The sequence below is a fragment of the Polyergus mexicanus genome, unplaced genomic scaffold, assembly GCF_030449975.1.
Source record: "Polyergus mexicanus isolate NDT 795.1 unplaced genomic scaffold, iyPolMexi1.0 SCAF_6, whole genome shotgun sequence".
Classification (NCBI taxonomy): Eukaryota; Metazoa; Arthropoda; class Insecta; order Hymenoptera; family Formicidae; genus Polyergus; species Polyergus mexicanus.
In genome coordinates this window covers 9,817,932-9,831,337 of record NW_027223326.1, presented here as the reverse complement: position 1 = coordinate 9,831,337, position 13,406 = coordinate 9,817,932, and the positions used below count along the sequence as shown (strand labels likewise).

Sequence of the window (13,406 nt, the reverse complement as noted above, 5' to 3'; positions counted from 1 at the left end):
GTCAAACCGTTGCTCGCTAGATCAGTGAGCGTCGCGACGCCCGCGGCGCAGGTTGCACCGTCTCCTCTTCTTGCAGCTAAGTCGATAGTACGTACCGATGCGTCATGCGAGACATGCTGACGTGATACCGTGTGTTTGATGCGTACGTGAGTCACTTAGCAGCTTCCTTTTTTTTCTTTTTTTATTTGTGGGATACCCGCAGACTTTGCACAACACCGGACAATTATTATGGAGCATTTGAGCGGCGGTTAAATGGGGGCCGATGGACATTTTCGTGTGACCTTGTCCCTAAGGAGGGAACCGGGCGCTGGTCCGGTCTACTGTAAGATGGAGACATCCGCCAGATTCCGGCAACTGAAGACGGTGAAGCTAAGCTGCGAGGCGACCTACCGACTCGACATCAGCTTCAAGCCGCCGCAACTACTGCAGTGGGTACAGTGAATATGCAATTAATAATATATATGCACAGTCATGCATAAATCGAGTGATCTCAATCGAAAGACCTTAGACGGTTTTTTTAGAGGGATGGTAAGAGACTCTCGCGTAATTTCGATGGCGAATGATTAGATGAATTGGATTATTGGATTATTATGGTTTCAATTAAAAAAATAGATGTATGTAAAGATTTACTGGATTTATCAAACCTGGATATTGTATATTTTTGTTATATTTTTTGATAGATTAGTTTAATTGTTTCTTATTATAATTAAAATCTAACTAACTGTATTAATAAAATCTCAATATATCTTACATGATGATATATTGATGTTTTATTAATATGGTCAAATATTTATTATAATAAAAAATGATTTCAGCTAATCAATCTAAACAAGTGACATGAACCCGGATATAATTTTATTATAAAGTGAAATTATATTCGACTTTATTAGGGATACATTGAATAACCATAGGAAATATTATATAACTACCTTCCAAAGAGAGCTATAAACTTGTACGAAAAAGTCGCATTCGGCCAATAGCAGTTTATCAGAAATTTATACAATCATCTTGAGCGCGAAGACGACGCAAGAGCTGGCGATAAATTTCAACGCGTTCTATGCTCTAGGGATGAGGATTACGACTTCTCGCTACACACACACACACACACACACACACACACACACACACACATATATATATATATATATTTGGATATAGAATCACTAATAATACCAACTTAGCCATAATACCGAAAATAAAGACGATTGCCGAACGCGCGTCTAAACGCACATTTACTCTTTCGCGAGTTCTTAACGGGCAAAAAAATTGCCATTGTACGCCAAGTAATTTACCCTATTATGAGTAAACTCATCCTAAATACGTCAATACTTCATCAATATTAGTGGATTTTTTTTTCTTCCAGGCATTGAAATAAAATCTTTACAGAGATCTTCAGATATGTTTTTTTATTATTAGTTTCGAAACTAATTGTAAATATAATTTAATTACATTTTTCTTGCCATCTAATTTCTATAAAAATTAATTATTTTTAAATTGAAATGCATTAGATTGTTAGAAAAAAATCCGCAATAAGTAATTTGGACTTCATTTAATAAACTTTTATAATAAAACTTTAAAAAAAAGATTGATCCAGAAAATTATGTATATATAAGAACCTCAATTAAAAGTCCGTTTGAAACAATTATGCTATCGCGAATGAAAGGCTTGAAATAATTTCTAAGCAAGCAAATATATATCCAGATATATTTATCGAGATTGATGAGATCTGATTTTTGTGAGAGATGAGATTAATGCAGGTTTATTAATTTTACACAAATACTCTATATGTTTATTCTAGTTTATATGTATACAACATTATATTGTAATGTAAAAGTTTCCTCGAAATCGAAACTTACGAAATACATGTAACAAACGGGGTTACGCTTGAATTGCGCAAAGCATGCCGGGGGCTTAAAAGGTCGAACTCGAAACTGGAAGAAAGTTGGAGCCCACAGTTAAAATCGAATAAACGACAACAGAGTCGGCGAACCAGATACAAACGAATTGATTCACACACAACTAACAAATATCGACCTTTATCGAGAAATGTCGCCTTTACAATAAGATGAAACTCTGTTACGCGATGATTTCGGCGTGAGATAAATTTCCACGTGTAATTTCTAATAAATATAATCCTCTAATCGGTGACGACACATTAGGGGACTTAATTGAGCTTTAATTGCGTGCGAGTGCACCAGCTGTAACGACTCCTCGAGAGGGCGCGAGAAAAGTACACTAGTATTATTGCCTTGAACTGCAAAACTTATTTCAGCTTCAGAGAATCGATCGAGTGATTCTATACGGTGCTCGTGCTGCTTATAACTGGCTCTGGTTCTCTTGCCCCGACTAATGATCTACTCGCCGGGATCGTCTTATCGCGGAAGCGCCGAAACAACATGATGGATGCGTCTTTTGTATGCTGCTGCGATCGTGCAAACCTCCGCGTAATGGATACGTGTCACGGAATTGAATTTAATCGAGTTTGAGTTTTATTACCGTATTATTTGTTGCGATATTCCCCCGTTAATAAAAGAAGCGTCCGATAAATATCGCGTAATTACGGTATTAAATAGTAATTACATGCGGAGAATATCCGATCGCTTGTACGCGAAATGATCCGAAAAATGTCAAGGTCTACCGAAAAAATTGACGTCGAAAAAAAAACGATAACTTAATTACAACTTAATTTCAATTAAAACGAAATATTGTTTATATTTGTAATCCATTTATGATTTTCGACACAAGAAATTCAAGATGCGGAATTCGAGACAATAATGACAAATAAGAAACTTAAGATTGAGTATACGTTAAAAGGGAGATGAAGACTGTTCAGTAGAATTTTTGGGATAAAATTGTAAGAGATTTTATCATGATAATCGAGCTTAGGTCTTTCCTTCTCTTTTTCAGCTGTCGCCTTAACATTTCACAGTGATTTATAACAGACAGACGCGATTACGCGTTGAACACGAAATCGAATATGGTGATGAAGATGAATGCGCGACGCGCATGAATATTTCAGTTATTCTGGAATGCAATCATTGCAATACGATGCCAGAAGTGATCTTTAAAAAGTCACGAAGGTTTGCGTGCTGGTGCGGCAGAAGTAGAGCAGTCCTTTGGTTTTTTTTTTTTTTTGAACAATAGAAAATCCCGTCGATGGAAAATCCGATTTTCTTTTCCGATGCTATCGCCGAATCTCGTGGAATTTTAAGTAGCCGCCCGCCTCCGCATTATTAGTCCGAATCACGCGATGCATCCTTACTGCACGGCCCGCTTTTCGATTCTAGTCGATGATAACAGTACGATAATTATTGTAACGATACGTCCCTTGTCGCAAATAATCGAAAATAGATTATTAACACGGTTGATTTATTCCGCCGTACACGTTATTATTTGATTACGTATTCTATTAATTATTCTTTTACCTGACGAATAATTAATAGGACGTATTCATATCCATCCCCACTATACGCTACTTCTTCTTTAATGCAACGATTAAACTTTCGTAGTAAGCGCCGGAAAGTTCGCCGTCCTTATTTACTCGCTGTAATATTTCTCCACGGACGGAAGTAAGGCAGGAGGACGCGAAATGTGAACAGACCGACGAGCTTATGATGTTACGAGTCGAGCGTTGCATTTTTTACGAACGATAATGCTATGTCGACCGTACTTTTTCGCGCTTTTGCCCGCGACTGCAAATCCGTCCCGGTTTCGTTCCGGCTCATTTCTTATTTCAGGTACGCAGCTCCTGCACATGCATCTTTAATATCTAAGCCTGATAATGTATCCTATAAAACATATGTCTGCTTAAACCCCATTTAGACTCTCGAAATATTACATTTTCAGTGGAATTTTTCTGTAGGATAAAATTGTCCTCGTGGGAAAAATAATTTTTTTTTTTAACGAATTTATATACTTATATCTTGATATTTTTTACTAATTATATAATTTTATTATATAATTCGTTTATATACGTATAGGACTTTAACAGAACTTGTCTGTTTGTAGATAATGTGTTGATTCCTGCCACACGACAGTTATTTATCTCTGAAAATGATAAACAGATACACGCGACTGATACGACCACAGACACGCACATCATTTGCACGCACTCGTTGTTGCATTCTTGTAAGCTCTAAAAATAAAGTCAATCAAAACTTGAGTCAAAGAGTACGCCTCGTTTCCATATGAGAAACTAGACCGGCACGTTCTAAAGATATATGGACCTGTCGAGCTAAGGATCAAAGCATTCGAGAGTACAAGATCTGCTGACGTAAGATCCAAAAGTGCTATACCCGGGCAGGAATCAAGGATATAGAAGTGCGCAAAAACTAATGTAATCGATGTATGATTATTTTACATTGAAAATTATATGAAATCGCCCTGGTCGAAAAAATGTCAGACTTTTAGTTAATTAAAACGATTCTAATTTAAGTCGAGAAATTAAAAAATACAACAAATAATAATTTCAAGTGTTCTTTTATCAATTATTATGTTATATTATATTTATTGTCATTCTATAAATTATAAACTTGCGCGTTTTTCTGCGAAGACTTGACTACTTTGATTTATCATAATTATATACTTAAGAGCACTTGAAATTTTATGACAAACTTTTATTTAGACTCAATGACAAATTCCTATTTGAACATCTTTGTTTTGATTTGATATCTCAATTCCATTATCTTTGTAGATCGTTATTTTTAAGCACTACAAACACAACACACTTTTATAATAAGTTGACTTATGGGAACATGACTGGTATACATAATAATCATCAATTATATTTATCTTGACGTTACGCCAGGCATGGGAAAAATATTACATCAAAGTATATACACACGTGGCAACGATTGTGTGCCATGCAAAAGATCTATTTTCGCTTCTAAAAAAAGAAGAAGTTTTACTATGTCGTGAAACTCGTCTCAACTCATTTCAATCATCACTACAATCGTATCCGTTCAAACTTCTGCCAGCTTTCTCGCTTTTCACAGATAATATATGCCAAATAAACAAATGAAATATTCTTTTAAACATAAACAAGCAGCCTCGTCCAAAAAATGGGTCACGTAAAATGCTAGCGTGAGAATATACAATAAGAAAACTTTTCTTGACATTATAAAGACATGCACACATCTAGCGTGCGCTTTAAAACAAATGTAGGAAACTCAATCGATTTTCTTTGTCTTTCTATTTCTTAACTTTATATATAATTATTTTAAGCTATAGTTCTTTAATAAAATATTACACATTCAGAAACAAAAGAATATATATATAATTCACAAACTTATATATATATATATATATATATATATATATATATATATATACTTATGAAATTGGAAATAATTAAAAAATAATATGTGAATATAATTATGAAGTCCATTTGTGTAAGTTTTAAAAATGTACTTTTTTATATTGTAGAAACTATATTTTCTAACAGATTTTCTGTTCCAGATCCCTGAGTATCGGTGGGAAACAGGTGGAAGCGATCGAACGCGCAAGGGACAGCACGGCATGTGCCTACAGCGCTTATCACAGCACCAAGGATATCTCGGCAAGCGTGCGTGGCCACCGGGAGGACCTGCCGATCGCTATGCGAGTACTCGGCTCCGGCTACCTGACCACGTGTCTGCAGATCAAGTACTATCGGCTGGATGATCAGAGCCACTGCGAGTGGGGCGCTAGATTGCACTGTATCGAGCTCGATTGCTCCAGCGTTGAAGGACATCTCGTTACAGTGGACCGGGAAACCTACAGAAAACTCGGCATAGAGTCTTAACGTACGATGGATGTCGTCATCCTTACGATATATTTGTTATATAGGCGATGAGAAAACCCGACGCCGCGCCGCAATCGATGTCTGCTGAAGTTGACACGCAATCTGAATAATACTCTATATTCGTAAACGCTCCGAGGACGGAGGACTCTGAATAAAAATAAAGATAGATAAAATCGACTGAGTGATGAAATTATCTAACATATTTTCCATCTGTGTAAGTTTTAATAAACTAATTCTCGGGGTTAATTGTGTAGGAAACAGGAGTCTGAAAATTTTGCCCAGAATTTTGACACGTCAAAAATGGAAATTTTGAGATAAATGAAGTCTATTAATGGAGATGTCAGATTATGCTTGATAAACTTCGTTGAAATAGTATATTTTTAATTCAGTAGAATAAAGATAAATCGCGTGGAAATTTTGCGGAAATGTTATCATGATAGACGGATAATTGAGATTGATCGTTGCCAGTTGGCAAACAACATTGTATCGCTACGATGTGGATTGAGTTATACAGAAAATCTAAAACTGATTTTGCGCGCTGCTCTCTCTCTAAAACATATTATTAAAAAGTTTTAATCAAGCAAATTAATCCTTTTTTTTCTTTAGGAATTAGTAACGGTATAAAAATTAAGATTTATGTTTCCTCTTTTATATGAATATTTCAAGACCTCGTATGTCTGCGCATTAATTGCATTGTAATCAGTATGTGATGTATAACTGCATTATTATATACAATTTTATATCGAATAAATCATTAAGAATTTAATGTCATATTAGAAAAAATAATTAATCACGTAATTACGTAATTGCGCGTTTTTGATCGATATTTTAAGCTTTTTAGCGAAAGGTCTTTGCCGCAAGAATTAATGAAAACAAAAGCTAATGCAAGCATATCGATAACTTGGATACTTAAATATCGATATATGTATATGGTATATACATACTGCGTATCGAACGTGCGTCATCGATTGTGGATTAATATTTAATTGAATCAATCGCAATAGACCGTGATACGTGCATAGAACATGTTTTCCATTCGAAATAAAAAAAGAATTAGCGGCGCGGCGTCAGCTTTTGTAATTGTACGACAAAATGCATTTTGCGCATTGTTAACACTACGACGTTCGCTTAGGCGTTATTTTTCTCATATATGATTTAATTTTCGCCTGTTTCTTTGCGATAAACATAGGACACATACTATCCGTGAATTCATTTTAAAAGTATTCTCAGATGCATTGCTATAGGAACTCGACGCACCTTAATAAAACTTTCGGCAATCAGCAAAATGACCAATTAACGTCTCTAAACTTACTCTAATTGTGCAGGTTATTTCTACTCTCTTTCTTTCACTACTTGTTCAATGGATTTTATTAAAATTGTCGTTTAAGTCTACTTACTGTATTTACACGCAGTATATGTATATATATACAACCGATGAGATATCTGTACTTTTTAATTTCAATTGAAATAAATTCTATAAAGAAATATAAATCACGTGTTACGCATGAATCTAATTTTGAAATATCCAATTACGATTATTTAGAAATCCTAATGAATAAATCACATTTAGTAAAAAAAAATTCATATAATCATAATTTTATATAAAAAAAAACTAATGGCATGTAAATATTTGTAGCAGGACATTACTTCGATAAGTAATTCACGTTTTTTTCATCATTTTCATTGAAAATAACTGATTCGGAATCTAAAGTCTTACATAAAGAAGATGATAATTGGTGAACTATGAAAGACGATATTGAGATCTTCATTTAAATATCAAAGATTTAACAAGATATTCACACATATATAATACACATATAAATCACATCGTTCTTGTATTCATCTTATATTATCATAACTGTGATGGTTCGTAGTACAGCAACCTATACGCGATATCTCTGTTCCTCAACTTCTCCATCTGCGTTCGCATTCGCACCGCCAGTTTGTTCTTGCGCCTTAGATACATCGCCGAGTGATGTAGTGCGATTGTGAATGGAACCGGACACCAGGTCTCTTTGATCGTTCCGCGAATCAGCGCTGTGATATAACCATCTATGAGCGACACGTCCTCCTCCTCCGGATAGAAATAATCCTTTAGGGGCAATAGCAATTTTTCCGGCGGCAATCTCAGGTATCGCAACGCGGCCGCATGTTCCGACCACAGTAGTTTCCGATAGTGCGCATCATGTCGTTGCGCCACTGGCACCAGCAGCGTCGCAGCGAAATTGTCATCGCCATATGAATTCGAGCTAAATTGCTCGCACAACGCCGTAAACAGATCGGTGAATGAACTCAGTCCCGGTAGCTCCGCCTGGAAGTCCAATTGTGCGTGGTATTTCGTCAACAAATTCGACAAGATCTTCGTCAACAATACAGACACGTCTTTATCCAGGTATACCGTGTCGCAGAGATATACTAGTATCAGTCTACTAAATTGCAAAGTGGATGATAGCCTCCTCGTGAGATCGGGTAAGATTAACGCCAACCTCAGTACCGTCAGAATGCTGTCTTTATCCTCCGGCTGAAACCTAACATCGTTTTTACATTTGTTGTATATGTGAACGAACGGTAAGAAGAGCCAATCTTTTGGCATCGCCGCCTGATTCCAGTCGCCGTTTGGAACGATGTATCTTTCGTATAGCGACGCTGCATCGAAGCGTAAATCTATCTTAACTTGATCTGCCGTGGCCGATGCAGCTAAATCTAATTTGTCCAACTCATTGACGATTATTTCCAAATTCATTTTTTCGTTGGACAGCGCGATCTTGAGAAGTTCCCTCACATGATCTGTCGTGTCCGCGGGCAAAGTCGACACGAGTTTGATGGCAATTTTCCATATAATTTGCGCTGTCTGATTATTAATTGTATTCCCCAAGAGTGATGCCGCTTTTACCACCGTTATCAAGAGATGTAATTCTGTTCGACTGTACCATGATCTTTCGAAATTCCAATCGAACTTTTCCAAGTCCCGTATGTATTTGGAAAAATTCGGGTGTCCGAGTATTGCGCGAATTTCCGTTACTCGAGAGTGGTTGTAAAATGTTTTCAACACTGACGTGAGGAACGGTATGCACGAATTTACCGACACGATCGGCTGCGGCTCTCCATTTTCCGTATAAACATCCAAACTTGGTAGACAAGACGGTTCTCGATCCGTTGCCGGGTTGCAGTTGCTCAATAAATTCGAACTAGAGCTGCAAAAGATAAATACGTTAAATATTGTTCTTTTTTTGTATAAACAAAACAATATTTTTCTTTCGATACACGGAAGAAGAAATAAGCTTACCGAAGTCTTGAAAAAACGTGTTCGTTAAATATACACGTTATTTCAAATGCGGATGTGTCATCAACGGCGCATAAAGTCTCCACGATCAATTTCATAATACCCCACTGAAATTTACAATACTTTTACTTTTTTGCTCATTAGATTATTTAGCAATTCATAGTATCGTAATAGTGTTAAGATAATAACAGTATTGAAAAGTATTAAAAGGAAACACATAGAAGATTTAAAATATATTATTGAAAACATTTTATGTTTAGATTAATTATTTTTTAAATTAATAAATTAATTAATAGTTATGCTTACTGTTGCATTAGATACTGATGAGAATTGAGTATTCCATTTCCTCAACAGTGTGGATATGTTCGATCGCAAACTTCTTTCATGACTCGCTACAGCAATTAACGCTGCAGCACGTTCGTAGATCAATTCGTTTTTGGACGTACTTTGAATATCGTGATTACACAACAATAGCTGTAATTGTGATATGAGAGCACACGCGACACTTTCCAATCCTATTTCATAGTGTAACAATATGCGCCAGAGTCGTAGGCTCTCGATGCTGAGATGCAAGTCATCTTTGCTAATGAAGTACATTTTTAATAAAACAAAATAATAAACGCGCGCATATATATATATATATATATATATATATATATATATAAATATACATAAATAATCTTACCCCGTTTCGCTACTAACATATGTTAAGATAGTATGGATAACTTTGAAGTTATTCAATTTCTGCGCGACGGGTTTTTTACCATATGTGACAAGAACGCGACACAGTTTAATTGCCTTAACTACAGGTATTCCATAAACGTTATTTATTGCCTCCTGCATTGCTGTAAGAAACAGAATCTAAGTTTTCAAATTATTTCAAAATTATTTATTCAGAAATAAAATTTTGAATCAAATTTATTTGAAAATAATAAATTGTCTACATTAAGTATCAAAAAGAATTTTAATCACCATACCTAATTTGTCTATAGACAATGGCATAAAATTTTGGATAATAGTATCTAACAAGTACGGCGTGGATGAGATATTTAGTGCTGTTGTGTGCGAGTGTCTTGCAAGGCGGATGAGTATCTCTAAAGCACATGTTACTCCGACAGGTGGTGGATGCATCTCATTTAAGATGTATCTACAAACAGATTATTAAATTAGCTTCTTCATTTCAAGTGCTTAAAAAAGAAATCATAAAACCACTAGATTTATTTTTCCAGCATTTAAATAAAAAAGTATTATCAAGTACATATAAATTAAAAACAATAACAAAGTACCTAATTCGCAACAGGAAATCGGATCTCAATAATGCAGCCACTGCATCCAATTGCGCCAACTCGTGATCGTTCAGGCTACTCGTGTCCTTGTCCTCGAGTTGGGGCATCAAGCTTGGTTCCGCGTATCCGTCGAATCCATATAGTCTATCCAGACATACCTCGTCTGCCTCACTGACCAAAAAAGCTCTTAGCGCCTGCAAAGTCGCTGTGACTACGGCTACGGACGTGTCGTCCAACGAGAATCTCAACAGCAATAGAATATTCTTTTGACTCAATGCGGTCAATGGTGAAGGATGCAGAGCTTTGTCATATCTGCCCTCATGTGTCTTCTCCATGACATTAGCTAGGGTTGTTAGGGCTTTACACCGCTGCTGTTGAATAGAAGATCTGCTAAGCTGTAGCAACTCTTGAAGGGAATACCCAGGACGTTCAGGTTCCTCTCCATGATGATGAAGTCCCTTGTCTGAGGTTAAGCTCTCATCTTTGTATGGCAATAAGAGGCCTTAAAGAGAAATAAATATGAGAAAAGGTATTGTATCAAAATGTTATAGCAAAATAAATATATATGTAGTATTAACCATTAAAATCAAATCTTGCATTGTATTCTTCATTTGTTGCAGGTTCATCTTTTTCTTCCTCTATCAAATCTTCCATCCACTTCAACTTTTCTGGTTCAGGTATATCCATGTGCAGCCACCCTTTCTGTTTACTTGCTTCTAATATCTCTTTGGATGACTTCGGTATGCTGACTGCATCATCCTCGTAGTCCATATTTATATCATCCTCATTCAAAGGATGTTTTGTCTTTTTATCATTAGATACTTCTACATCCATTGCTGTTTCTTTTCCAATTGAAACACTTGATGTACTATTCCCTATTTTTGTATCATTATTATCATTTGAGGAAAGTTTCAACTTCTTATCAATGAATACTTCTGTATCAATCATTACTCTATCTGCAAGTGACATAGTTTCTTGCATACCTTCTGCAATCAACCTTTTCCCGCATTTTTTCCTATTTTTAAAAAATTGTACTAATTTAGAATCTAGAGTGTCCTCAAGTATCTTCTTTTCTTTTAATATTTCTGCTTTGCTCATTTTAGCTAGCTTAGCCAAGTTTTCTTGATGAATCTCAATAGCTAATCGATCCTTTGCTACAAAACTTGCTTCTTCCTTGTTATGATGTAAAGATTCATTCCTTTGAACTTTTACTAAATCATGTCTCACAGATTTCAATGTTGAAATATGTTGCCGAAATAAACTCTGCTTATTACTGGTATTCTACAAACAAAATAATATAGTTACATATAAAAATAACAGAAACTACATGTCTTAGATATATAACATACTTTTTTCGTAAGTTCGATGTCATCCAATTTAAAAACCTTGGGGAATCCAAGTTCATGTTCTATGGTAGAAGCGCAATTGCTGTTGAACTTGTATTTTTCATTAAACTTTCTCTCCACAATATTTCCTAGTATACTATTCGACGGTGTTATAGGTATATTCTGTACCATGGTGTAAGTAACAAGGTGTGCTATCTTCTCGGACGAATCTTTGTCACATTCTGCGAAGCATCTAGTTTCCGCCATCTTGTAAAAAGCAACCGATATAAGCAACGCTATAAAGGCTCCCGCACAACCGAAAATATAAAGAACAGGGAATAGAGAACAGAGAATAACCGCATTGGAGGGAGTACGCGGAGTACGCACACAAGTGTTGTGCGCGCATTCTCTCCAATGCGGTTGTTCTCTGTTCTCTATTCCATGTTCCTTATATTTTCGGTTGTGCGGGAGCCTTAAGGATCGACAGGAGAGACAGTAGAGACACCGTGCCACTGTCTTGTGAGCTTTCATTGGTCATTTTTGAAAGTTATTTTAACCTCTATCTTTTATTCTTTGCAACAATTTTAATATCATAGCAAAAAATCTGCAAAATAAACGTTAATTATCACAATTTTTTAAGAAGTGATATTATCGTGACATGACATCTGCGAAGATCATCGTTATTGCGTACAACTTGTCTTATTTCGAGTGATATAATGATTCATTGCACTTCGACAGCTTGATGGAAACCATTTTAATGTTTTGAAATATCGCTTTAAATTTAAAATATAACGCCGTTTTTCAATTACAAAACAAGACGATAGATTTCGTTCGATGTAATAAAAGTTTCGTGGTATTTGATCAATCAGTACGATGAAATCTTTATTAAATAAAATCTATTTAAATCCCTTTTGTCTTGATTAATTAGAAGATTCAAAATTTTCATTGCGTCAAATAAAACGCAGTTTACACATTATTCAAAGGAAAGTAACCAGCAATTTTATTAAAAATGTTTGAATCGATTATTCACGTGTATGTTCAAGTAGAAATAATATATTTAATTTAGTGAAAGAAAAGAAATATATTTCATGCTTATATGTAAAGAAAAAAGAAGAGAAGAGAGGAATAGAGAAAAAGTGGACTTGATTGATAAATTATTTTATTTATCTAGGCACGATACACTGGAACATGACGGTATGCAATTACGCACCAATCATCGCAGTCATATAAATATAAATGCGTTAAATATAAATGCACAAGCATGCAAAAATCTCGGAGAATAATTAAAATAATTTTATTCAAATTATTCGGCAATGACTATCGTGTCGCGTTCTTAGAACCTAATATAATCTTCGCGTTATACACGAAATAAATACAGTTTGACACACCTCTTTCTCATCTTTTTGCTTCTTAAATTAAATATACAATTTTTTTTACAGAAATTAAATTTACATAATTTATACACAAATTAAAAAAGTTGTACAAATGAAGAGAAACGATTTTATTCTCGAAAGTATTTCAGAATAAGTTCAAAAAATAGATTCAAGCAACAAGCTACCATGCCATAAATAGTCTCACAACTATTTTCCTTCGAAAATGTTAAATCAATCCTTTGTCCATTCCCTTTTATTTGGAAAAATACACAATTTCTCCTATATACATATATTATATATCGGAACAGGTGATTGTATGTGTTTTCGTTTTTCTTATAAGTATGTACAGCATATATG

The 13,406-nt window shown here is 35.1% G+C and overlaps 2 protein-coding genes across 4 annotated transcripts; one reads left to right on the top strand and one right to left on the bottom strand.

Annotated features, from left to right (window-relative positions):
• The first annotated feature begins 241 nt into the window (after positions 1-241).
• LOC138934383 (CB1 cannabinoid receptor-interacting protein 1) lies at positions 242-7,251 on the top strand. 3 transcript variants are annotated; one of them, XM_070298060.1, is made up of 2 exons: positions 242-432; positions 5,444-7,251. In XM_070298060.1, the coding sequence occupies exons 1-2, from the start codon at positions 253-255 to the stop codon at positions 5,780-5,782; spliced, it is 519 nt and encodes a 172-aa protein (XP_070154161.1). In that variant the 5' UTR covers positions 242-252; the 3' UTR covers positions 5,783-7,251. The 3 variants fall into 3 exon arrangements, with proteins under 3 accessions (XP_070154161.1, XP_070154162.1, XP_070154163.1); XM_070298061.1 differs by having other exon boundaries at positions 249-428; positions 5,458-7,250; XM_070298062.1 differs by lacking the exon at positions 242-432 and adding an exon at positions 2,842-3,737 and having other exon boundaries at positions 5,458-7,251.
• Positions 7,252-7,382: 131 nt separating this feature from the next.
• On the bottom strand, positions 7,383-12,085 carry LOC138934379 (RNA polymerase II-associated protein 1). The gene is made up of 9 exons (XM_070298053.1): positions 11,701-12,085; positions 11,335-11,632; positions 10,930-11,226; positions 10,352-10,853; positions 10,043-10,212; positions 9,751-9,910; positions 9,372-9,648; positions 9,069-9,172; positions 7,383-8,976 (listed from the first exon to the last, which is right to left on the bottom strand). Exons 1-9 carry the CDS (start codon positions 11,941-11,943, stop codon positions 7,635-7,637), a joined length of 3,393 nt encoding a protein of 1,130 aa, XP_070154154.1. The 5' UTR covers positions 11,944-12,085; the 3' UTR covers positions 7,383-7,634.
• Positions 12,086-13,406: the final 1,321 nt, after the last annotated feature.